At 53.8% G+C, this 25051-nt stretch overlaps 1 protein-coding gene across 1 annotated transcript in view; it reads right to left on the bottom strand.

The window, feature by feature from the left end:
• Positions 1–14346: 14346 nt before the first annotated feature.
• Positions 14347–25051, bottom strand: part of LOC144937260 (HHIP-like protein 1) — a 34723-nt gene continuing 24018 nt past the window's right edge. The window contains exons 8-12 of the mRNA XM_078864662.1: positions 22591–22733; positions 20796–20877; positions 19985–20067; positions 17565–17821; positions 14347–15823 (exon numbers count right to left, since the gene is read on the bottom strand). Of these exons, the coding sequence (XP_078720788.1) occupies positions 15422–15823; positions 17565–17821; positions 19985–20067; positions 20796–20877; positions 22591–22733 (967 nt within the window). The 3' untranslated portion in view covers positions 14347–15421. The remainder of the gene's footprint in view (positions 15824–17564; positions 17822–19984; positions 20068–20795; positions 20878–22590; positions 22734–25051) is intronic.

Consider the following 25051-nt stretch of genomic DNA (forward strand, 5'->3'; position numbering starts at 1 on the left):
TGTTATCTCTCGCAACACAATCGTTCAAGACGATTGCTTGTGTTGCGATCGAAACGTCGTGATATTGTTATTATTTTGATTATTTTTTTCTATCTACGTGGCTTGACCGAAAGACCCAAAGAATACAGTATTGTGGTTTATTTGTGGAAAGCACTTTGTAACGAGGCTTATATATGTTGTGAAACTCCCTTTCCGTGAGCGTCCAGCAGGAGTGTATACCCTGGCTAGCCAGGAGATAGCGCTATAAGCAAAGTGCTATCCTCTGATCCTGACAAAAAGGTCCCATTTTGTAGCTACTCACCCCAAGCTATACATGCTTTTCATAGTGCATTGTCTTTGTACTGTTCGCCTTTTGGCGTTCTCTGGTGTGACACTGGTGAGACGAGGTTATAAAGAAGGCTGTCTCTGGTGTAGACCAACCAGTTTCAAAGTCAATGCATGCATTATCAGCATGTACAGTATGTTTGCATGGTCACCACAAGTACGTGTGGTTAATGCAGACATGATTCCTTGCAAAAGGTTTCTATTTGATGTATTGCCAGATAGGGTACATACCTATTCTTATTTTTTTCATGCTATCATTGGTGCCTTCTGTATTGTAACGTGTGGATCCCCTCGCACAAGTAGCGGGGTTTTTTCTCTTTCCTCCCACGTGCAAACATTCACTCGTTAGCCGAAAACACGAATATACAGAAAAAATCCCCGTTTTTTCAACCAAACAACCCGCAGGCCCCTTACAATGCATTGCGGGGTTCATATTTTCAACACGCACATTGGTGCGGCGTCCAACCGACGCTTCTATCTTCGCCCACATGCGATCAGGTTAGCCTGTAAGTTCTACGAGATTGTGATGCCGCCGCCACGAAGCTGCTCGGCGGGCGCCCCATCTACGACCTTGCCACCACCAAGCGACGGAGCCAACCCCGCTTCCCCCTCACCTCACCTCACATAAACACACCCGCACGCATTTCCCCCCCCTATAGAGCTCCGAGGGGAGGTCACCTGGCTGACGGGTTTTCACCCGAGAAACCCTTACCGGGATAATCTTCACGGTTTTCTGCGGCCAGGGAATTGGACGACCTCCCCAGATGCTGATTCGCACCGCGGCGCTGTGACCGGCATTAAGATTGCATGGTCGCGGCGAGGGGCCACTCGGCGACCGCGGTTGAAACGCACCCCACGCACGCACGTATCGACGGGGCAGGCAGAGGAGGAGCGAGACGGCTAATTGGCATGACAAAGGCGCCGTGCACCGGCGCGGTCAGGCCGACCACCCATTATTATGGAGGGGCATAAGAATATTACTAATTTGAATACGCGCCGCGCATAAGCATTGCTATGGAGGAGCATAATTAGAATAAGCGCCGCGCATAAGCATTGTTATGGAGGAGAATAATTAGAATAAGCGCCGCGCATAAGCATTGTTATGGAGGAGCATAGAATGGGACTAATTTAGAATGCGCGCCGCACGTAAGGGCCGCGGGAGCGAGGAGGGCTGGGGAAGCGGGGCCCTGGGGATGGGGAGATAGGATAAAAAGCGGATGTAGCGAGGTGGAGGCTCTCTTGCTCCAGAGGCAGGCCACGAGACGCTCTCCAGCCCAGCGACTCAGATGTCCGTGAGACGCATCGTGGTACGCAGTGAGGACGGGATCAGCGGAACGCCGTGGGCACCTAATCGTGAGTAAGTGGAAAGGGAGTATTGGGAAAGAGACTAGAGAGTCCAGAGCCGCCTAGAACATATCCCTCCGATAGATCGGGTACAGACCCAGGGACGATAACGTAGGCCTGCCACGCCGATCGATACTGACCCAACAGTAAAGCGCAGTCGCCGAGAATAAACCATTAATAACCCAGCGCAGCCTCGAGTGGTCTTACGAGTGAGGGAAAGCGCGTGGTGCTGTGTGCTGGTGTGTGCGCTCATAGCGTGGGGGGGAGTCGGTGCGTCCGCAGGTACCCGCTCCGTCTATCGCCACAGGGACTCACGCGGTGTGAGGACAGCGTCGTTCGCCCTCCGACCCCTGACCCCGTTCAGAGCATGTGCTTGGCGGAGAGACAACGCAGCGTTTACAGGTGAACGGGAGCGGGCGACGAGCTATGCCTCTCACGCGAGCTCGCGGAGGGGCGGACCAGGGAAGGGAGCCGTCGGGCGATGAGCCCAGCGACAGCAGCAGCTGGTCGCAGACCAGCGAGGGGTCGTCAAACGATGGAACCCCTGCCGTCGGCGAGCAGCAAGGAGGGACCGCGGGGGCCAGCGGCCCCAACAACATGGTGTCAGAAGTCGTACGACCCCTCACATCTTCACGGGAACGTGGCGCGCTACTCCACACAAAGGTAAGGCATGTGTTCACCGGCTAAGGGACCCCTACATGGAAAGCGTTTTCCCGCAATATCATAGGGGCTAAAGAGCTTAATGGCTGGTCGGACGCGCAGGCGTTACGACAATTTATGTTGAACTTGGATGGGCGGGCAGCCGACTTTGTAGAGGCACTACCCGAAAGCGCGCAAACCCAACTAGAGGAACTAATGCGTAGATTAGACCTGCGTTTCGGCACGCGCAACGCGATACGGGCAAAGACGGCCTTAGAGGCGCGCCGACGCCAACCCGGCGAGGACTTCTGAGACTACGCCGAGGACGTGCGATCACTAACCCGGATCGCCCGTCCAGAGTTCGCGAAGGAGGTCATTGACGCGCTAGCTGCAGACAAGCTGCTCAGGTACCTAGCTCGCACCGCGTGGTGGCAGCCCAAAAGGGGTAGTGCAGGCCTACCCTTCGATAACCTGGTCGAGCGCGCACTTGAGTGTGAGGAGCTCTCCAGCGAACGCGCGCAGCTCCGGGGGTCGGGACAGGAGTGCACCGTGGCGAGCCTGATCCCAGACGAGGAGGAGGAGGACGAGGAGGAGCCCGCCAGCCCAATAACGAGACGGGCAAGAGAGCCCCAGAGACCCCGCGAGACAACCCCGGGGTGGGTAGCCGGGTTACAGACCGGCATGGGAGATATTGCCGGCCGGGTAAACCAAATGGACGATAAGGTAACCCAAGTAGGTGAAAGGGTAACCCAAGTAGGTGAGAGGGTAACCCAAGTAGGTGAGAGGGTAACCCAAGTAGACGACAAAACGAGCCGAAGTATGACCAAGCTGCAGTCCGCCTTTGAGACCGTCCAGTCCGAGGTGGGGGGGCTAACTGGAAAGATAGCCCGGCTAGAAGCAGAGTATGAGCAGCGGCGAACTGGGGGAGGAGGGAGTGGGGAGAGAGCCCACTACAGAGCCGCCACCCTTCCCCCTGCATGCCATATATGTGACCAACGAGGGCACCGAATGAGGGACTGTCCTCAGATCGCCCGAGCTAGACAAGAGCTAAGGTCAAACACTAAGGCCTCCCTAGAGAGGGGACCACCGGGGAGTGAAATCTACGTAGCCCCGAACCAAACAGGCGGTAATGATAATAGCGAGCGAGTGATCTCCATACAGATTCCAGTGGCGACACCCAAGAGCGCGGCGACTCCCGGCGACTGGCTGCGGGAACTGGTGGCGGGAATTACGGGGGCTACATCGCTGGTGGAGGGGCAGGTCAATGGACGGCGTACCCAGATCCTACTGGACACGGGGGCGGTAGCCTCACTCTTGAGTGCGGTGCACTGCAGCATGATCGGGGTCGATGTGAGCCGACCGCAGGCCCCGGACCGCGCACTGCACACGGCGAGCGGAGCCGGGATGGGGCTACTGGGGAGGGCCACCCTAGAGGTCCGCATAGGCAGCCAGGTGTGCACCCAGGAGTTCTACGTGTCGAGTGTGCTGTGCCACGAGTGTATTGCAGGTACCGACCTCCTAGAAAAGCTGGGGCTAAACGTGCAGCCCCGCCAGCGGTGCGCCACCATGGAGAGCAGCGGGGAGCGGATATCCTTCCTGGGACGAGAGCTGAGTCGACCCCTCTTCGCACCCGTGGCCGCTACCCTGGTGACGACTGTCACCATCGGACCGCTCGCCGAGATGCTGGTACCGGTGACAACGCTATCCACCAACCCCGCGCACCAACCATCGGGTGAGGTAATGCTAACCCCCCACCCGGAGTTGGCGAAACGGTATGGGGTGGTGGGTTCAGCCACGTTGGTAAACGCAGATGGGGGCCGATTGTTTATGCGGATGTTTAACCCTCACAGTACCCCGGTGATACTGCGACGGCACACCCCGATAGCCACCGTACACCCCCTGCACGCACGCCACTCTGACGACTCGGTATTTGCACTCTGGGCTGACGACCCCAATCGCTCCGAGGGCGACCAGGACCTGGCCTGGCGGGTCGGCTCGACTCCCCGAGCCGAGGTCGTTCCCCTGCCCGAAGCGTTACATGTACCTTGGGCAGATTTACCTAAGGGGGAAGCCGATCAGCTGCGCGAGTTACTGCGGGAGTATGCCGACGTGTTCAGCGAGCACGACTCGGACGTGGGTCGGACAAACCTTGTTAAGCACCAAATTGACACCGCCGCAGCCCGACCCATCAAACTCCCCGCGTACCGAGTGGGCGCACCCGAACGGGCCCAGATCAAGGAGGCGGTCAGGGACATGCTCCGTGATAACATAATCCAGCCCTCGGCGACCCCTGGTCAGCCCCAGTGGTACTAGTAACGAAAAAGGATGGGTCAACCCGGTTTTGTGTCGATTACCGCAAACTGAACGCGGTCACCCTCGGCGACGCCTTCCCCATACCCCGCATCGACGACACCTTTGACAGCTTCGCCGGAGCGCGGTATTTTTCCACCCTTGATCTCGTGTCCAGGTACTGGCAGGTGGAGATGGCGGCCGAGGATCAGCCGAAAACCGCCTTCACCACCCCCATGGGACTATTCGAGTTTCGAGTACTCCCGTTAGGACTCACCAACGCGCCTGCGATGTTCCAGCGGCTGATGGAGTTGGTGATGCGGGTCTTGCAATGGGAACAGTGCTTGATTTACCTGGATGGTGTGATAGTGTTCAGTAGATCTTTGTCTGAGCATTGGTCCAGGTTACGAGAGGTGTTCCAGCGACTGTGAGCGGCTCATCTCAAGCTCAAAACGGCCCTGGTGGTGGCCCGGGCATTCGTGGAGCATTACGTACTTAAGCATGGGATCCCAGAACGAGTCCTCACCGACCAGGGTAGCGAGTTCGAGGCCGAGCTGTTCCAGGCACTGTGCCGAGAGTTCGGAATCCAGAAGGACTGAACCACAGCGTACCACCCCCAAGCGAACGGTATGGTGGAGCGCATGAATCAGACCTTAGCGGGGAAACTCAAACCTATGGCGGCCGCAAATCAACGGGATTGGGACGAACACCTCCCCTACGCCCTTTTCGCCTACGCCACCACCGTACACACATCGACGGGACAAACCCCGTTTTTAATGATGTTCGGCCGTGAGTCTCGTTTACCCGCAGACCTGCTGTTCGGCGTTCCTTCCCCCCAGCCGGAGGAGGGAAGCCACCCGGTGGAACACCTGATGGAGACCCTGCAAGAAGCCCGAGGCCGAGCATACCCGCAAGGGGAAGACGCGCATCGGCGGCAAGAACAGGGCGCCCGACCCCGCATGGAACCCCCCTTATACCTGACCGGCACTAAGGTATGGCTACACACCCCTCGCGTCGGGGCCGGGCAGGTGGGGAAACTGACGACCTACTGGCAAGGACCCTGGACCGTGGTGCGGCAGATCTCCCCCTGGACGGTACTAATCTATGGCGGGGAGAGGGGTCGAGAGACGGTGGTCGACGTCCGCCGCTTAAAACCATGGAAAGCGGCCCCGGCGAGAGAGAACCCCGTCCCCCGAAGGCCCCGAAATCCCGGGGTACCCGCACCCCCTGTGTTTGGGGGCCTCGCACACTACATGGGCCCCACCGGGCCCCCGACCCCGAGACGCCCCGATCTAGTCAGGAGACGGCGCGGACGACGGCCCCTAAACCCTTCCGCTGCTGAGTTTGTGCCCCAGCCCACAGGTGCCGGAGGACGGGGAGAGCCGCTGGAGTGGAGGAGGAGGCCGCTGCAGGAGCTACAGAGGACGGAGCCACCCACCCCGAGACCAGCCACGAGGTCCGGACGGATCCCCCGGACCCCGCAGCGTTTCCTCGTGGGCGCGGCCCAAGCAAGGTGCTCCAGTCAACCCGAGACGGGGACCGGCACCTCGGGGGGCTATGTGATGCCGCCGCCACGAAGCCGCTCGGCGGGCGCCCCATCTACAACCTCGCCACCACCAAGCGACGGAGCCAACCCCGCTTCCCCCTCACCTCACCTCACATAAACACACCCGCACGCATTTCCCCCCCCTATAGAGCTCTGAGGGGAGGTCACCTGGCTGACCGGTTTTCACCCGAGAAGCCCTTACCGGGATAATCTTCACGGTTTCCTGCGGCCAGGGAATTGGACGACCTCCCCCGATGCTGATTCGCACCGCGGCGCTGTGACCGGCATTAAGATTGCATGGTCGCGGCGAGGGGCCACTCAGCCACCGCGGTTGAAACGCACCCCACGCACGCACGTATCGACGGGGCAGGCAGAGGAGGAGCGAGACGGCTAATTGGCATGACAAAGGCGCCGTGCACCGGCACGGTCAGGCCGACCACCCATAAGAATAGGACTTGTTATGGAGGAGCATGATTAGAATAAGCGCCGCGCATAACCATTGTTATGGAGGAGCATAATTAGAATAAGCGCATAAGCATTGTTATGGAGGAGCATGAGAATGGGACTAATTTAGAATGCGCGCCGCGCATAAGGGCCGCGGGAGCGAGGAGGGCTGGGGAGGCGGGGCCCTGGGGATGGGGAGATAGGATAAAAAGCGGATGTAGCGAGGTGGAGGTTCTCTTGCTCCAGAGGCAGGCTACGAGACGCTCTCCAGCCCAGCGACTCGGACGTCCGTGAGACACATCGAGGTATGCAGTGAAGACGGGATCAGCGGAACGCCGTGGGCACCTAATCGTGAGTAAGTGTAAAGGGGGTATTGGGAAAGAGACTAGAGAGTCCAGAGCCGCCTAGAACATATCCCTCCGATAGATCGGGTACAGACCCAGGGACGATAACGTAGGCCTGCCACGCCGATCGATACTGACCCAACAGTAAAGCGCAGTCGCCGAGAATAAATCATTAATAACCCAGCGCAGCCTCGAGTGGTCTTACGAGTGAGTGAAAGCGTGTGGTGCTGTGTGCAGGTGTGTGCGCTTGTAACGTGGGGGGGAGTCGGTGCGTCCGCAGGTACCCGCTCCGTCTATCACCGCAGGGACTCACGCGGTGTGAGGACAGCGTCGTTCGCCCTCCGACCCTGACTTCGTTCAGAGAATGTGCTTGGCGGAGAGACAACGCAGCGTTTATAGGTGAACGGGAGCGGGCGACGAGCTATGCCTCTCACGCGAGCTCGCGGAGGGGCGGACCAGGGAAGGGAGCCGTCGGGCAATGAGCCCAGCGACAGCAGCAGCTGGTCGCAGACCAGCGAGGGGTCGGCAAACGATGGAACCCTTGCCGTCGGTGAGCAGCAAGGAGGGACCGCGGGGGCCAGCGGCCCCAACAAGATCTGCAGATGTCTTCCATGGGGCGTTATAAGTGGGGAAGGAGGTGTACCTCTGACATGGGGAGGGGGGCTGGGAAAGGGGGGCTGTGGAGGGTGGATGGGGGTAACCTAACCACCCTGAAATTAAATAAAAAACTACATGTGGATTTGTTTTTACTTTTTGCTTATTTTATACCCTTCCCTCCGCTCGTCCGGGCTCCGTCTCTATCCGTCCTGGAGAGGTTCCTTCCCCCCCTTTCGGTACCCCCCGCCACGGTATTTCACTGCAGGTACTGAATGAAGGGGGGCCACCTAGTAGCAAACTCCTTCTCCTGTCTCTTCACTTTGTGGCATACTTTTTCCGTTCCCGCATGTTCGAGGAGTGTATTGTACCATTGGGGCCAGGTGGGAGGGGCATGATCTTTCCAGTTCAGTAAATCCCTGTTTACCGCGCTCTCACACGACGCATTTTCGGTTCAATGCGGGTTTTTTATGGAACTTTTTCACTTAATGCGCACCATGCCGCTATAACGCGAGTCTACCACATGTTCGGTGTTTCTGGGAGCTGAGTACTATAGTACTGTGGCACTGATGCGCACTGTGATATACGGCATCTCTTCCTCTGTCCTTGGTCCGGCAGCATCTTTGTGTGCGTAGCGTCATCTCGCTCCCTTATCTGTTTTACTTGCCATATCTCTCTCTTACACATACTTTATATTAAAAAAACATAGCATACTTCTAGAAATGCAAAAAAACGCAACACATTTAAAAAGAAACATGGAAAACAGTGGACGTCAAAAAAAAGCGACCTTAAAATTAAAGGTTGGAATGGCACCCGCACCTTTAGCTGTTATTCCTTACGGGAAAATTACCTAGCCGCTGAACGCGGCAATTTTCGGGGAACGCAAACCTCCGCATGAAGCGGGGGCCTTGCTGTATAAGAGGACCGCAGAGCTTGGGGAGGGATTGAAAGCTGGCTCACTGCCTGGCTGCTGCCTTCCCCGTCCTCCACACACTCGTCCGAGGTTGCTCCTCGAGAAGTCGTTCTCCCTCTTCCGGGATCGAGAGAATGCTGTGCGGCGCGCGGTACGAGCTGACGAGATTCAGTCTAGGGCCCGACCTCGTGGAACATTGTCCTAGAACAGGGGTGTCGGCAACCTTGCGGCTCAGGAGCTGCTTCGGCGGCTCATTACGAACTGTGTGATGCCGCAGCCGTGAAGCCGCTCTGCGGGCACCCCACCTACGATCTCACCACCACCAAGCGACGGGGCTGACGCTGCTTCCCCCTCACCACCCCCCACATAAACACACACTCATACACCCCCCCCCCCCCCCCACATAGAGCCCCGATGGGAGGTCACCTGGCCGACAGGTTTTCACCCAGAAGCCCTCTCATGGGGATAATCTTCAAGGTTTCCTGCAGCCAGGGCATTGGGCGATCTCCTCCTTTGCTAACTCGCACACGCGGTACCGTGACTTGGGTTGAAATTACATGGTCACGGTGGGGCTGCCCAGCCACCGCGGTTAAGACGCACACCACACACACGGGTCGGCAGGCAGATAGGGGGCGGAGCCACGAACGGCGGGAAAGCGGGGACGTCCCTCTGATTGGTCGGGCGTTCGGCAGCAACCCGGGACGCGTGCATAGCGCCAAAGCAATGGCCCGAGGCAGGGAATCCCAGCGACCTGATTGGCCAGCAGGTCAGCGCCGAGTTATCTTTGAAGTAGGTAACAATAAATGGGCCGTAGAAATGGCAAGAAGGTCTCTTTCTGCTCAAGTCCGCCTCTGGACAGGAAGCTTGCCGGCCACTAGACCGTCCGTGAGACGATCATCAGCGCAGCCAGGCCCCGCTCCCAGCGAGAGCTCCGTGCATCCTCGCCTTCCCCCCGGCTCTCCACGCAGCCGGAACCGTAAGTACGTGAGAGAGAGGGAGTTGGGATTTAGTTTAAACAGTCGAGGGAGAGTAAGTCCAAACAGACTGGGTAAACTGGGTTCAGATTGCCAAGAGACAGAGTGATTTCCTCGCCGATTTCAGCTCCGAGCCACGTAGAGGGTAATCTCAGTCACACGGGGAATAAAACCATTAGTAATCAATAAACCGTTTCGTGTGTTTTCTGCGAAGGGTGGAGAGAGTGGTAACGTGGTGTGTGTACGGGCGTACGTAAAGAGCGCGTGCGTATTCAGTGATAAAACAACCACGCGTCGGGGCCGTTGTTTGTGCGCGAGGGCGTTTTTAACCACGTGTTTGCGCTCGCCCATGCGTGGTCACTCGGGGCTTAACACGCATTGCCTTATCATCCGTAGCGTGCTGTTGCCATGGGAATTAACGAGCAGGCCCTCTGGTCGCCGAGTCGCTATTGCAGGGGATGTGCGGGGGCGGCAGCGCAGCGTTAACAGCACACGCCGCGCGGGTGTCGCGCAGAGACACATCGACGAGCGTGTATTCCGCGGCTGCAGCTTCATTAATGAGTTCCGACCCGGAGCGGTGAGGTAATCAGTGGCCTCGCAGTGTTGATGAAACGTGTTGAAGCCCTGCCAGCAAGAAGCGCGAATTAATTAATCGCTCCCGAACGGCTGCGACGGCCAATAAAACAATATTACGAAATTCAATTACGTGGCGCTGCTGGCGGTGATCGCCGCGTGTGTAGAGCTGCACCGCGAGGTGCGCGGGCACCCACGTGCCTCTTCACACCGCGATTGTTGCAGTTATGGTGGTGGGGGTGGTGATTGTGATTGGTTGTACGGCCAGTGGGCTCGTGCTGCGCCGCGGCCGCGCACCCTCACGCCGCTATTTTTAGCGCGTGCACGTGGAGGACCAATCGGCGCGGGTGGCTGCACGCACCCGAGGGTGGGCAGCGGCGTGCACGGGCCCGCGTGAACTAGGAGTCTCATCCGAGCATTTGGGGGAGAATGCACGCGAGGAGTGTGGGTGAATGACCCCAGGTGGCCGAGAGCCAGCAAAGAGCGATGTTTCACAGAGGGGACGCGGCAGCAGTGGGGAGAGAAGAGGAGGAGGGAGGGGGAGAGGAATCGGGGGGCAGCAGCCTCAACAACTGCTTCCTAACGTAATGTGTGTGTATGTGATGGGGAGCGGTAGTGTAGCGGTTAGTGCCCCGTGCTTTGAATCTGGCGACCCGAGTTCGATTTCCACCCACGGCCAACACCAGTGACGATTATCTGAACCGGTCCTGGCCTCACCTAAGTCGACTCAGCTAAAGGCGATCCAGAGTCTGAGACCAGGAAAGGCACCAGTCAGAGATGATCTCCCAAGCGAAATGCTGAGGGAGTGTGGCGTTTATGCACAGACTGCCCTACATGACATCATAACAACAGTCTGGACCACTGGACGGGTTCCACAGGATTGGAAGGATGCCCTTGTGGTCCCCCTCTTTAAGAAGGGGGACAGCACAGACTGTTACAAATACAGGGGCATCTCACTCCTCAGTGTGCCGGGAAAGGTCCTCGCAATGATTATTCAACATCGCCTTGCCAGACACGCTGAGGAGAGGCTTGCGGAGCCTCAATGTGGTTTCAGGAAAGGGCGGTCCTGTACAGATGCCATATTTTCTGTCCGTTTGCTATAGCAGAGGTGTAGGGAATTCCAACAAGACCTACATCTCTGCTTTATTGACCTGGTAAAGGCATATGATACCATCAGTAGGCCTGGGCTCTGGGTTGTTCTTCATGCTTTTGGAGTCCCTGACCCTCTGCTCACGATCATTAAAGACCTTCATGATGGTGATCGGGCCCGGGTAAAACTACTTTGCCGGGAGTCAGAGTCATTCCCTATTCACCTTGGGGTGCGATATGGATGTCCTCTGGCTCCCACATTATTTAACATCTTTTTCGACCACGTAGTCTGTGAAGCCTTTGATGGTACAGATACAATGGAAGGCTGATCAATGCCCGGGTGCGGTCAAGGGATGGCTCCCTATTGGTCAACCATGTTATGTATGCCGATGATCTGGTAATTGCCGCTCACTCGGAGGAGGAGTTGGAGGCGCTGTTGCTGAAACTGGAGTGTGCCACTAAGAGGTGGGACCTTACCATCAGCTCCACCAAAACTAATTATTATTTTTATTTTTGTTTTGTTTTATTTTACTTTCATTACTTTTAATGTTTTACCTACGTGACTTTACCGAAAAAACCTGAGAATACTAAGCACCTGCCTGGGTATTTTGTACCATCGGGCAGCCCACCCCCACAACTCCCAATCGGTGATGGGGCAGTTGTGGAGAGAGTGGAGAGTTTCTCATACCTGGGCAGTGTGCTCATGACCAGCTCTGGTTTGACAGCAGAGGTCTCACTCAGAATCAGTCGAGTGGCATTTTCTTTTCATCGGTTGCGTAACGCTGTGCGGAAGCTACCTGGTCTGTCGCTCCGCACGAAGCTTCAAGTCTTCTCGGCCACGGTCATTCCATCCCTTCTCTACGCTTGCGAAACGTGGACCCCCCTAATGGAGCATCTTCGCAGATTGAAAACATTTAGGCTGGCCTGCCTATGATCCATCCTGGGTTTAGCCAGGCTGGATTGTGTGAGGAGCTCACAAATCCTTGAAAGATCTGGGCAAAGTCCCATAAGGTGAGGTCCTCCGGCAGGCAAGGCTGCGTTGGCTGGGTCATGTAGTCAGCATGCCCAATCTCTGAATGCCTAAACAGCTTTTGTTCGGCTGGATAGAGGGGGCTAAATGGGCACGGCATGGGCTAGATAAGAGATGGAGTGACGTGGTACAGGAGGATGTGGAGCTGAGTGGACTTGCCGATGACTGGTATCAGTGGTGTCAAGATCAGCCTCTGTGGAGGAGACTCGTGAAGGACGCTGCTGCGCAGTTGGAGGCAGTCACCCTCCAACAACGGAGGGTGGAGGAGCGACGCTCACAACAATGAGCGGAGCGCCGGGTAGCTAAAGCACAGCAAGTTGGCACAGTAGGGGGCACAGGTGGTGCATCAGCCAGTCATCTCGGTCATCTCTGTCAGTCGACTCGTGGCACCTGGGTCTGCCCCGTGACCTCCTGCCAGCAGGCGTTCGACACCTCACGTGGCCTTAAGGTGCACATAGCCTGGCACAAGCGTCGTGGTGACGTCAACGCCACTTAGTGGCGAATGGCGGTTGTTGTGTATGTGTGTGTGTATTCACATTCATTGTGGATCTTGAAGTGTTGAGTATTGTACCGAATTGGTAAAAAAATGCCTCTTGTTATTTTGGTTGCCCACCCTGGTCTAGGAGAACAGAGATAGTGGTCAGATGAGATTAGATATATAATCTAATTAGAAAAATGTCTAAAAACCTGGTTAACTCGTGGTGCTCCAGTTGATCGGTTTTCTTATCAAAACTCAAGAATTCCCATGAAAACCAAGTTTAGTCCACACACAGCTTGTTTATACTGTTGTAATATGACAAGGGAATGGACTCGATTACCAGCAGACGGAAATATTGACTTTATTACCTTCAAATCTATGCATATAAATCAGCTCAAGCCTCCAGTAAATCACGTGACTTGTGTGTGGCCACCCTCAACTCTTAATCCCTCCCCTCTCCCCGCCCACTGTGAAAACAGTCGCTGCTTTGTGTGCAGCTCACTCCTGCTGCTCCTTCTCTCTCCTTGTCTTCCATCCCCTCTCATCGTCGCCCTCTTATCCCCCACATCTCGGCATAGTCATGTCTTCTCCTCCCCTCCGTGCCCGGCGCTCCTCCTCCTCTTCCCACTGCTCTTGAGCTGTACCCTCTTTGTCTGTCTTGGGGACTTCCGTCCCGGCATCCCTTCCTTTCTTTTATTTCCATTCCCGTTCAATTTACTTTTTCCATACATCATATCCTTGACTCTACTCCCCATGTCGTGGTGTGCCACGGGTAACACAATTTGTCATATTAATATGAATTATTGTTGATACTTTAATTTATGATTATTATTCACTGGTGTGGGTATGTATGCGTTAAACCATTTGTGAGCTGGGGTTGTGGCCTATTAGTCGAGTAACCAAGCGGTCCCTGGTCGCTGGCCTCCTCCACTCCCCCACAACGCCCGGGTGGATCACGACCTGCGAGGACATGGGTCACATGCTCTGGCGACTGTGAGATCCCAACATGGGTTGAGGCTCTGCTGTGTCCCAAGCAGGCCAGTCATCTAGGCAGACTACGTTTGTGTGCATGTTGAACTTATTTTGTACTGTACGTAGCCAACCGTGCTAATCGGAGGTGTGGGGGAAAGACAACAAACTAAACACAAAATGCAGAGTCAGGGACGATTGGGTGCAGGCTCCATCAAAATGAACTCAAACTCCCTGAAATTACCCAAATATTGACGTGATTGCCCCTTAAGAACGATATAAGCCAAAACTGACTCTTCTGCCATTGGGCAGAATAATCCACTTTTACATAATGTGACATTTTCAAATGCTGTAATAAAATGGGCATTATTCCTTTAGCCACTTATTTTACAATATAAAATAGTTACCGTTAAAAGTACGATTGAAAATGTGTGAGTGTGGGATTAGTCTCGAAAGCCTGTGTAAACCCCACGCATGTGAGAGGATAATGCAACCACTGGTAGCCAGAGCCGTTTGTAGGGTGCACAGTGAATTAGGACGACTGCCCCGGGCCCCACACTTTGGGCCCCCCCCCCGTGCTTCGATGTCACGGTGTCAGATGTAATACTTATGCGTTAAATTGAAGGCGTCGGGGGGCCCACATGGTGTGATCTACCTCAGGCCCTGCACCCGCCCCTATGGACGGCCCTGGCGGTAGCATAGATTGCCTGCCCGAAATATACTTATACTGTCTTCGATTCCATATAGACATTTCCCTGCAGGTGTTTCACACACATAATCACAACAGACCCAAATGCTCAAAATCAAGAAATTCATGATTTGCATATTTGCAATTCACCGAAACGAACGTTGCGAATCACCGGTTTAAAGACATGCATCCCCTACAAAAAGCTAAATTATAATTGCTCTGCATTGCAATGAACACAATTATTTAATTATGAGAGCTGAATAAAGTGACATTGCAATTTTAAATCTGATTGTTTTTTCTTCCCACTTTCATCCTAATTGTGCCATTTGTATCGTGTCGTGAAGTATCCATTGGGAACTCCGACAGAACAGTTCAACCCACTTGAGGTGATCGCCAATTGACAGGACGACACTATCGACACACTATCGACCCGCTACACTTCACAGAAACTGCATTAATCAAGAGTGGCTGCCCAGATTTAAACACAAAAATCTCAGCAGTGCCGGCTCAGTGATTTGACCCCTGGACCACCAGGCACCGGACTTCTTATATTTTTATGAATCCACATTTGGATAATCTAAAAAGCGATCTCTTAAATTTGAAATGCAATTCTATTCTATTGATCATTCTATTGAGCATTAGGCCAAATGTGGCTCCATGGCCTGAAATAGTCGCAATTTTTTACCTGCACACAGCTATCCAACTATTGGTCATCCCACAGTCATCCCTCGGTCAACGCTTCTTCATCTACACGTCATTTTAGACGTACTCATCCAATCAGTTATCCACAACTAGCCTCATAACGAGTCACAAGACATCTTTTCAATCATCGATGTTCACCCTCCCTCAGTCACCCACATTAATCAACAGTCATCTTCTGCTCTGTCGTCCGTATCCAGGCGTTCACATTTAACCTACAAAGAATTATCCACGGAATTTTGCAGTCAATTGTCAAATCCATGCACACTTAGCTAATTCACAAAGTCGCCCAAACCCAGCGTATGACAGTCATGTGTATGGCTGTGCTTGTACACCATTTCCAACGGCACATCCCTTAGTCTGAAACCATTCTCGACGCGAGCCTAACAACCCACATTCACCCAACGGCGCCATCAACCCCACGCAGCGATCTCCCCGCGTGCGCGTGCGCATGCACCACCCGCCGCTCCTCGCCCCCCGTGCTTCAGTCGTCCTCGTCGCCGTTGGCCCATGCGGTGAGCTGGGCCTCGTGCGTGGCGCACACCACGCCCGCCTCCTCGCCCGGCTCGCAGTCGTGGACTCCCACGCCCCGGTGCCGGCACGCCACGAGCGAGCGCTCGCCGCCGCCGCAGCTCACGTCGTCCAGCAGCAGCGGCAGCGTGCCGCCCTCGCCGAACTCGGCGCGCTTGGAGGCGCGCAGGGCGCCGGGGAAGCCCAGCTGACGGCACACAACGGTCGCCGCTGGCAAGGCCCAGCGGTCGTCGCACACCGTGCCCCAGCGACCGCCCGCGAACACCTCGACGCGGCCGAGGTGCCGGGCCAGGCCACCTCGCTCGCCCGCCAGCCGCACGGCGCCCTGCCGCGGGCGCTTCCCGCCCTGCATCCCCTGACGGAAGGAACCGCGTCGGGGTGAAGTCGAATGCCCTGGCGCGTCACTTGGCCCCCATCAATCACGTCCGGGGACCAAAAAGGCGAGGCGACGCTTTTGCGGGGAAGTCGACCGGTGGTAGTTTAATGTGGTAGCATCACTCGCCTTGTCGCATTGTGGAATTTGCTCACCCATTCACAGCTCAGAGGCTGTGAACGGGTGATGAACGCCAATGCCTCGATGCGCATGTGAGCGGAAAATCACTTCTGGCTTTTAAATGCATGCTGAGGCAGCGGTGTGGTCTCCTATACCAACTGATTTTATTAACACCACTACAAAGCCCTTTGCACACCCTATCATCACTGTATTAAGTTAAACCGTGGATTGATATTTTTCCTCATAACTTTGTTTTCATTATAGCTGATCATAAATCTGGGATAAGATTCATGTTAGTAATTAATATTTGAGTCTTATTGAAATATAAAAAAACAGCCTTCATGTATCAAACAAGGCACATTAGTGCCCTACCCCCATTGACTATAGCATATCCTGTGGGATTTTAATCTTGATTTGAAGCTTTCGTGACTGCATGAATCCATACTTTTTGGTTATTTCGGTAAAGTCACGTACCGAAAGAACCAAAGACTGTAGGATTTTATCTCAATATAGGGTTAGGGTTAAGATTATGAAGCGTATTCAAGTAAAAACATTAAAAACATATATTGGTGTGCAACAGGCGTATCCTCTGGCTTCTACAGCATCATAATTTTCTACCACGTAATTCAGGAAGGATTCCATGGCTGGACTAGTGGAATGTGTGCCTGGTACAGATATGACGAGATGCTGATCAATGCCCGAGTGTAATTAAGGGTTGGCTCTCTCCTGGATAACCCACGCTATTGTGTACATATGCTGTTGACTTGGTGATAACTGCTCATTCTAAGAAGGAGTTTTGAGGCTCTGCTGCTGAAGCTGGAGCTGGCCACTCAGGGGCCTTTCCATCAGCCCCACAAAAACAAAGCACCTGGCCGGTTCCTACATGTCATTACACACCCCTCAACTATGAGTGAGGTGGTGGCTGCCGCGAGGGCGGTGGAGTTTCCACGGATGAGGCAACGTGCTCGTGACCGGCTGTGGCTAAGCTGCAGAGGTTTCCGAATCTCTGTGTGATTGTGTATGCTGATCTCATCAACGAGCACAAACGATCACTCGAACTCTGGTCATCCTCACAGCAGCAGCGGCGGCTTTTTGGCTGGCCATCGAGCAAAGGCGGTCACCACATCGCGTGGCACTTTCATATGCGCTGCTTCTGCGGCCGTCTGGTAACGCTCTTCTTTCCGATGTTAGGAAGCCACTGAAGCTGTGCACTTTTAAATCATCTAGATTGAAAACGCCCCTCCTCCCCTTTTTCTTTACCCCCTCACTTAAGTTCTTCCTCCCTTGTCTTCCACTCCCCATATCAAAGTTTAGATGTCCCGCTCGCGGTCCCCACTCGGGTGAGACGGTGAGCCCATTTGCACTGGAGGAACGGCGCAAATCTGAAATGTACTAAATTATTGCTATTGTGCGTGCCTTAGCTGGATATCACTCCACGTGTGCCCTCGTGGCCCTGTGGCCTGTATGGTGCGAAATAAGTTCGACACAGTACAACATGCATCTTGGGAAGAGACGGTCAGCCTGAAACTTCACAAGCTTGTGTTCACTGCAAATATTTGAGCATTAACCCCAAAGAGTGCAGCCCCGGAAACTCTGGTCCCACCTGCTTCGCGGTGGAGTCCTTTCTCCTCTTGGACGCGGTCGGATGCTGAGTTGCGTCCGGAATGTTCTTCTGTGGGGTCGACTGGGTGCCTGGCAGGATCCCGTACTCGTGGTAGTTGAAGGTGTGGGAGCGTCCCGCCGTGTCCGGCTGCCGGTCTGGTGCGGGCCGCCTCTGTGTCACCTCAGGCCTTTGCTCTTGCCTGGGTGGCTGCGTAGTGCTGGGAGCCTCCGTCAGGGGCACCTCATCCAGGATCAGAGCTGCGACGTTGTCAAGAAAGTTTAATCGTTCACAGTTTCGACTTATTCCATGTGTAGCTGCGGGTGTAACTTTGTGATGCCACACCGGCGAGGCCGCTCTGCCGACGCCGTGGCCGCGACGCCGCCACCACCGAGCTACGGGGCCGACGCTGCTCTTCCTTCATCACCCCCCACATGAACACACACACACACACCCCCACATAGGGCCTCGAGGGGAGGTCACCTGGCCGACAGATTTTCACCCAGAAGCCCTCTCATGGGACTAATCTTCACGGTTTCCTGCGGCCAGGGAATTGTGCGATCTCCCCCGAGGCTAACTCGCACCGCGGCGCCGTGACTTGGGTCGTAATTACATGGTCAAGACGGGGCTGCCGAGCCACCGCGGTTAGAAAACACACTGCACGAAACACGGACGTCTGAGAAAACACCGGTCCGAATGGTACGACCGGGCAGGGGAGCTCTCCAATTGGCTGGGGACCCCCTAGGATCAGCGGCAGCCCCTTTGATGTGGAAGGTAAAGTGCAGACGTCTGAGAAAGCACTGGTCCAGTGAGAGTGGCAGGCAATCTGAGCCACCTGATTGGCCGGAAAGGCCAGCGGATCAGCGCCAAATTCTCTTTGATGTAAAGAACAATAAAAGGCGAGGGAAGGTAGAATCAGTTAGTTCGTGTCCAGCACAAGCCAGGATCAGTCAGCTTGCCGGCCACTAGATCATCCGTGTGACGAGTCGCAGGGCAAGCCAGGCCCGCTACCAGCGAGAGCAGCGAGCAGCCTCATCTCTCCGCGACTTCCCGCACATCTGAACCGAACCGTGAGTACGTAAGAGAGAGTTGGGATTTAGGGAGATTAATTCCAAATAGACGAGGTAGGTCGGGTTTAGACCGTCGGGAGATAGGCTAGCCTTACCCTGCTGATTCAGGTAATAGGGACTCGCAGACGCGCCGGAAATAAACTCTAAAGCATAGGATACCGACGCTGTGTGGTCTCTGTGGTGTTGAGGAGTGCTGGGAGTGGTGTGGCCGCGGTGAGCGATGGTAGAATCGCGCGAGTACGCGTGGGATTATTTATACGGCTATTGTTTAGATTGTGCCCAAGCGTGGTGTGTGAATCCTGTCGCCAGTTACTCTGGAGGATGATTAAAGCATTTCTTTAATTCCCCAGTACACAGCAACACTTGTTCTAACATTAAACATCCGCTCCACAGCCCTTTAAATCATTTCCAATACAACCCCCCTCTGACCCCTGACCCTTCCGTGCGTGCGATTGGTGTGTCGCGCTGAAACCAACCCCGAATACCCACCCCACAGCCCTTTCAACAATCTCCATTGCCCACCCTCGGTGGCAGCGCGTGTGCGAAGGACGTCATTGCTCTCTGACCCCTGACCCCCGTTCCGCGCGTGTGATTGGTGCGCGGGGTTGTGTGAGCGGAGACGTCACGTTTGAATGGCTGAGAAGCATTGATTCTAGGCAGCCGAGTGCCAGCCCCGAGCTATGCCCCACAAACAGGACTCACGGACCCGAGGGGCCGCGGCGCGAGGAGAGGAGCCGGGGAGCAGCAGCCCTCCCCCCGCGAGCGAGGAGTTGAGCAGCAGCGGCTCTCACACGAGTGAGGAGTCCAGAGGCAGCAGCCCCCCCGAGGTCAGCCCCCCGCCAGCGGAGGACCCGGGGGCCAGCAGCCTCAACAACTTCATTAAAAGTCGTTGGTGAAGTCGCCCTATTTCTATTTAATTATGGTTTGTACTGCAGCACAGGTCGTTGCAGTATTTATGGCTTTACCTACACAACATGGAAATGAAACCGTAGAATGTGTTGCTTCCTAAAGTAATCGGTGCACCTGCTGATACGTGTGCAGTCACCTGGGTAGTGAGTCACTGACCCTAGACAAGTGAGGAGCAGTTAATAATCAAAGCAGCACGCGTAAAAAGATTTTGTTCAATTCGTGTGTATGAATGTTGAACTTCTTTCGCACCGTACGTAGCCGACCGTGCTAATCGGAGGTGTGGGGGAAGGACAACAAACACAACAAGCAGTTTCTAAAGAAATTAGTTTTCAACCTAGATTTAAAAGCGCATATCTCCAGTGGCTTCCTAATATCGCAAGGAAGAGCGTTCCATGTGCATCCCCCATGTCTTTCCTTCCCATCAAAGATGCGACGAGGACTTACTCTCTCTAGGGATGAAGGCAACGGTCTTTCCCAGCACATGCACAGGTCTCGGTTCCCAGTGGCAGCTCCCTGGAGCGGCACGGCTGCAATGGGAGATGGCGTTCATATGGGTGTGGAGAAGTGCGGGAGATGCAAATGGCTCAGCCCAGGCGTGGGTTTCATACAATTTCTAAAGATTTTTATTTTACCAGGTAAGGCCCACTGAGCTATGTCGCTCTTTTTCAGAAGTGACCTGACTATAACAAATGATAGCTCAACGAAGTGGCTTATCAGCTGGACTTTTATAGCAGACAAATACTCGAAACGCACGTTGATTTTAAATGTGGAGGGGAAAACCGGAGGACCCAGATAAAAATCCACGCGACCATGGGGAGAGAGACACACAAACTCCAAATATACAGCAGGCATCGTCAGGGTCTGGATCGAACCCACGACTTCCTGCATACCAGGTGAGGTAGTTAACATCTCGCCATCACGGCACCTATCAGCATATTCAGTAAAACTGATATTGTTCACGATGAGATATCCGTGACGATTCATGAGGATGGGGTCATAGGTCCGCCATCTAAAACGTCGAGGTTTTTGTTGTCATTTGGCAACATTTCTATCAAATTTCTACAAATGTATTTATTTATTACATTCATTATGTACCAAGAGTATAATATATTGTTTTTATGGGGCTCTCAACCAGAAGTTCAGCAAATAAAACGTGCCCATGTTTTGTTCGCTGCGTGACATGCTGTGCTACTCATAAGCCGTCACGGTTTTCCCCATACATGCTGTCCAGCCCCCTGTGTGTTTCACCAAGTACCGTGAGGGATCCACGAGCTTGTACAACGTTCCGTGTGGCTCCGTGGAAATGGCGAGAGGGGTGGACATGAAGTAGAGCTCGCCTTTTGAGAGATGCACACGCAGCAGGCAAGGATTCTCCATTTCACACTTTGTAGGGGGGAAGTGATATTAGCAAGCACCTCTCCAGGCCATCAGCACGGTTGGCTACGTACGGTGTGAAAGAAGTTCAACAGAGATACATATATACAAAGGAGCGGTGGCATTCCCCAGTGCTGATGACAACAAATCACTTCGAGGCTACCATGAATTACAAGAAGCCCGAGCTGCTTCAAATGCAAGTTTTTGTTCCTGGATGTATATAGCCAAGAATCAATCTAAGATTGCAGTGCCTATGTTCCCCTGCACATTAAATGCCATCGCGGTGGCGAGATGTTAACTACCTCGCCTGGCATACATGAGGTCGTGAGTTCGATCCCGACCCTAACGCCTGTTGTATATTTGGAGTTTGTGGTGGCTCTCTCCCTGTGGTGTGGATTTTTCTCTGGGTCCTCCGGTTTTTCCCTCCACGTTACGAAGCAACATCACGCGTTTAGAGTGTTTGGCTGCTGCTATACATGTCCACATGATAAGCCACTTCGTTGGGCTATCTGAAAAAGAGCTATGTAGCTCAGTGGGCCTTCTCTGATAAAGTAAAAGTAGTTTATAGTTTTCCACCACAAGCTCGGTGCACTACCCCCACCTCACACATCCGTATGTGCTTTGCTGGCCCCTTAGGCTTGTGCCAAGCAAACGGTGACTACAAAAACACCTCAAGAGGGTCATGTCGTGCGTGTGGCGTGGTGACGTGGGGCAGCTTTAGCACAGAGGTTCTGAGTTCAAATATGGCAAGCCGCCCTGGTCGGGGTGCATTTACTTCACAGTGGATGTTAAAGATCCCCCGACAGCATGCGACAATGAGTTGGCCATTGCGTACCAATAATAGGAAGCCACTGGGAGCTATGCACTCTTAAATCTAGAGCAAAAACTCATTTTCTTACAACTGCTTTTTCTGTGTGTAGTTTGTTGTCCTTCCCCCACACATCTCCGATTAGCACGGTTGGCTTACATACGGTGTGAAAGAAGTTCAACATACATGCATACCAGTGTCATGGCCAGAATTTGATAAGATCCCCTGGAAATTACTCAATTGGGATGACACGCAACAATCATCATTCCCGACTGGCAGACTGTCTGTGAAACACAGCACCTGCATTATAGACTTGCACTATAGGAATGGTGCAAATATGAAATGTACTAGATTATTGTTAGCGTGCGTGACTTTGTTGGCTCTCACGCCACGTGGCTCTGTGGCCTGTGTGCGTTTGAGGGTCACATGGGACTGTTGTTCGATTGCCTGGGTGCACTCCATAGTGCACGGGCCCCTCGGTGGACCCGATGGCACGTGAGTCTTATTTTATTTTACGACGCTTCATTTACCCTGGAAAGCCTCGCAGGGTCACATGACTCTTTTTCATAAAGGCCCTGCTCAGTTTTCCCCAATACGATTGGTGATGATTACTTAATTGTGTGATTCCAATTGAGCAATTTCCGGTGTAATGTTTTAATATTTGGCAATTTGTGACCATGGAGCCAGGCCACAGTTGCCGGCTCTTTAACGTCGGCTGCGAAGCGGACAGTGCGGAGTACTTCTATCCCCGCAGTGTTAATCGGGGCGGCCCGCTGAATATCGAACCGCGAGCCTCTGCAAATGAACGGGCAACAGGCTACGTCTGGGCCGTGTGGCCGCCGTGGCGCGTGCGTGTCGTAGCCTTCACCAGACTCGTCCTCTCCAAAAGAGATGATGGCGCTGTGGTAGTTGTTGATGAGTCCTGGGAAGGCGCAAGTCTGACCAGTGCCCATGCACAGGTCACGCTTGTGCCACGCTCCGTCCGGACCCTCCTCCAAAGCCATCAGCACCCTGTCGTACCACATCACACGGGAACGTGCACTCGTGGACACGTGCACGCGTGTACAAAGCATATGCACACAATCCACATGCAAACGTACACAATACACATGCACATGTACACAATGCAAATGGACACGTACACAAAAAAAATTACAAAGAGTATAGCCTTAGACTGTAGGGGAAAGTGCTGTTAGCGAGCACCTATGAAGGCCGGCACGGCACACGAGGGGGTGGGTGGCCAGCACCACGCCCGACCGCCTTCGTCTCCCCAGTGGCGATGTTTACACACTGCACCAGGTACTCATTTGAGGCTGAGTCGACTTAGGGGAGGCCCAGGACCGGTTCAAATAATCGTCACTGGTGTTGGCCGTGAGCAGGAATCGATCACGGGTCGCCGGGTTCATAGCGCAGTGCGCTTACAGTGACACTACAGCTCCCTACAATGCACGTGTGCACACACACCATACGCGTGCGCACACACACCATACGCGTGCGCACGCACACAATACACATGGGCGGATACACGCATTCACAAAAAAAACCTCGGAGCCTGACCCGAATAACCCAGATTGTGGCGTGAGCTCAAAATGCTATCGAAATAAATAAGTAAACACATTTGAAAAAAAACAACTCCGACTGGAGCACATTGCATGCGCACGACTAAGTTGCATGTCTTGGGAGATGTCATGCGTGGGTGCAGTCGTCATTCTAAAGCCGTACGCTTCTCTTATCCGTCGTATGGGATTGGGTGAGCCCACGCACATAAACACCAGGCTTTCCCTAATTTTATATGGTTATTAAATTTTTTAAAATGCGATTCAACTTTTAAATCCGGTGTCGCCGGTACTCCCGGCCCCTCTTCCTCCCGTCATGAATCCTTAATGAGGGGGGACAGGTCGGCTAAATATGTAGTGAGTTCAACTGAGTCGCAGACGTACTCTTTGGAGGCAACACATTTATTAATACCAACACAAGGGGTAACTGCCCCATAACAAGATAACAACTTCTTCGTTCTTTCGGTAAAGTCACGTAGAATTGAAATAATAAAATAATACAAATAAAACATAATAAAATCATTCTCACGACGTTTCGGCCACAACGCAAGTAGCCATCCTCAGGTGGAGAACAGGTCTGTCGAGGAGACAGAGTCTGAATGACAAGCCCCAGGCTTGGAGTGACTATTTAAGCTGGGATGGAGGGGCAAAGAGCGCGTTGACAAAATAATTTGCATATCAAAAGTAATTTAGCATATTTATGGGAAATGCAGATATGCGATTAGTACTACTTGTGAAATGCGTATAAAATTGTAATGCTTAATTCAATGTACAAAGTAATATATAGTATCGTAATGGTATAGTGAATATACAGCAGTGTGATATACATTAGGGTGGGTAGAATAATACATAGTGTAATATTACAATGTGAAGTATTGGAAATGACGGCAGGAAACTCCTTGACGGGTAACACACTCTTTATTAAATCTTGACTTGTCACGATACAACGTGTGGTCTCTATTCTTCTGACTGCACACTTCTCTTAGCTCGTGTAGACTCTCTGCCTCTGGCTACACTCTTCACTCAGCTCGTGTAGACTCTATGCCTCTGGCTACACTCTTCACTTAGCTCGTGTAGACTCTATGCCTCTGGCTACACTCTTCACTTAGCTCGTGTAGACTCTGTGATGGCTACACACGCATCACTCGTCTCGTGTAGACCCTATGCCTCTGGCTACACACACATCACTCGTCTCGTGTAGACCCTATGCCTCTGGCTACACACACATCACTCGTCTCGTGTAGACCCTATGCCTCTGGCTACACACACTGCCTGCTCACACTGCATGCTCACCCTACACTCCGCCTCTGGGTTACACAGAGTCCCGGTCCCCACAGGACAGCGGGACTGGGTACCCCAGGGCCCTATCTCTTCCTCTCCGTCTTCAGTCTTCGCTGGTTACACACTCTCCCCGTACGCCTGTGTGCATCACCTTATATAGTCCCTCCTCACGGGAGACGGAGCGGATGCGGACCTCAACGTGAGCATCGCTCCTTAGTTAACCAATCACGACGCGCTATCTCTACGATCCGTTTTCCCCCAGCGCGTGTTTCCACTACCCAACCAATCACGCCGCGCTGCCACCCGATCACTCCCTCTCAAGCGCGTCACCGGCACACAGCCAATCAGCACCACATAACCCACGACCCCGCGCTGACCCCTGATCCTTCACCGTCAGCGCGCGTCACCACACACACAGCCAATCACTACGCGCTGGCACCCGATCGCTACCCCAGCGCGTATCACCACTACATCACCCCCTCCCACATAGCT

This window comes from Lampetra fluviatilis, chromosome 18 (genome assembly GCF_964198595.1).
Source record: "Lampetra fluviatilis chromosome 18, kcLamFluv1.1, whole genome shotgun sequence".
NCBI lineage: Eukaryota > Metazoa > Chordata > Hyperoartia > Petromyzontiformes > Petromyzontidae > Lampetra > Lampetra fluviatilis.